General features: G+C 44.8%; 1 protein-coding gene across 1 annotated transcript in view; it reads left to right on the forward strand.

Annotated features, from left to right (window-relative positions):
- Position 1: 1 nt before the first annotated feature.
- EMH_0087080 (uncharacterized protein) overlaps positions 2–344 on the forward strand; it is a gene marked incomplete at both ends in the record, with an annotated part of 1354 nt that continues 1011 nt past the window's right edge. The window contains 2 exons of the mRNA XM_013501111.1: positions 2–28; positions 72–228. Of these exons, the coding sequence (XP_013356565.1) occupies positions 2–28; positions 72–228 (184 nt within the window). The remainder of the gene's footprint in view (positions 29–71; positions 229–344) is intronic.

Below are 344 nucleotides of genomic sequence, written 5' to 3' on the forward strand. Positions count from 1 at the left end.
GATGAACCCCCCCCCTTTACTCTCTAGGGTTTAGGGTTTAGGGTTTAGGGTTTAGGGTTTGTGTTTTTCAGGCTTTACAGCGCGAGGGTTTGTTGCCGCTCACCAGCTGCCGCATTGAGGTTTTTCTTTATAACCGCCCTCTTTTGTGTTCTCCCCTGGAACCCCTTATTTGTAACCTAGAGGAGCTGCAGCAGATGTATAGAGAAGCAGAAGCAGCCACGCAGCTAGGTAGGGTTTAGGGTTTAGGGTTTAGGGTTTAGGGTTTACGGGTGAGGGTTTAGGGTTTAGGTGGTGGGGAGAAAGAGGGTTATATATATATATATATATATATATATATATATATA

Source organism: Eimeria mitis, genomic scaffold (assembly GCF_000499745.2).
Source record: "Eimeria mitis Houghton genomic scaffold, Emh_scaff6333, whole genome shotgun sequence".
Classification (NCBI taxonomy): Eukaryota; Apicomplexa; class Conoidasida; order Eucoccidiorida; family Eimeriidae; genus Eimeria; species Eimeria mitis.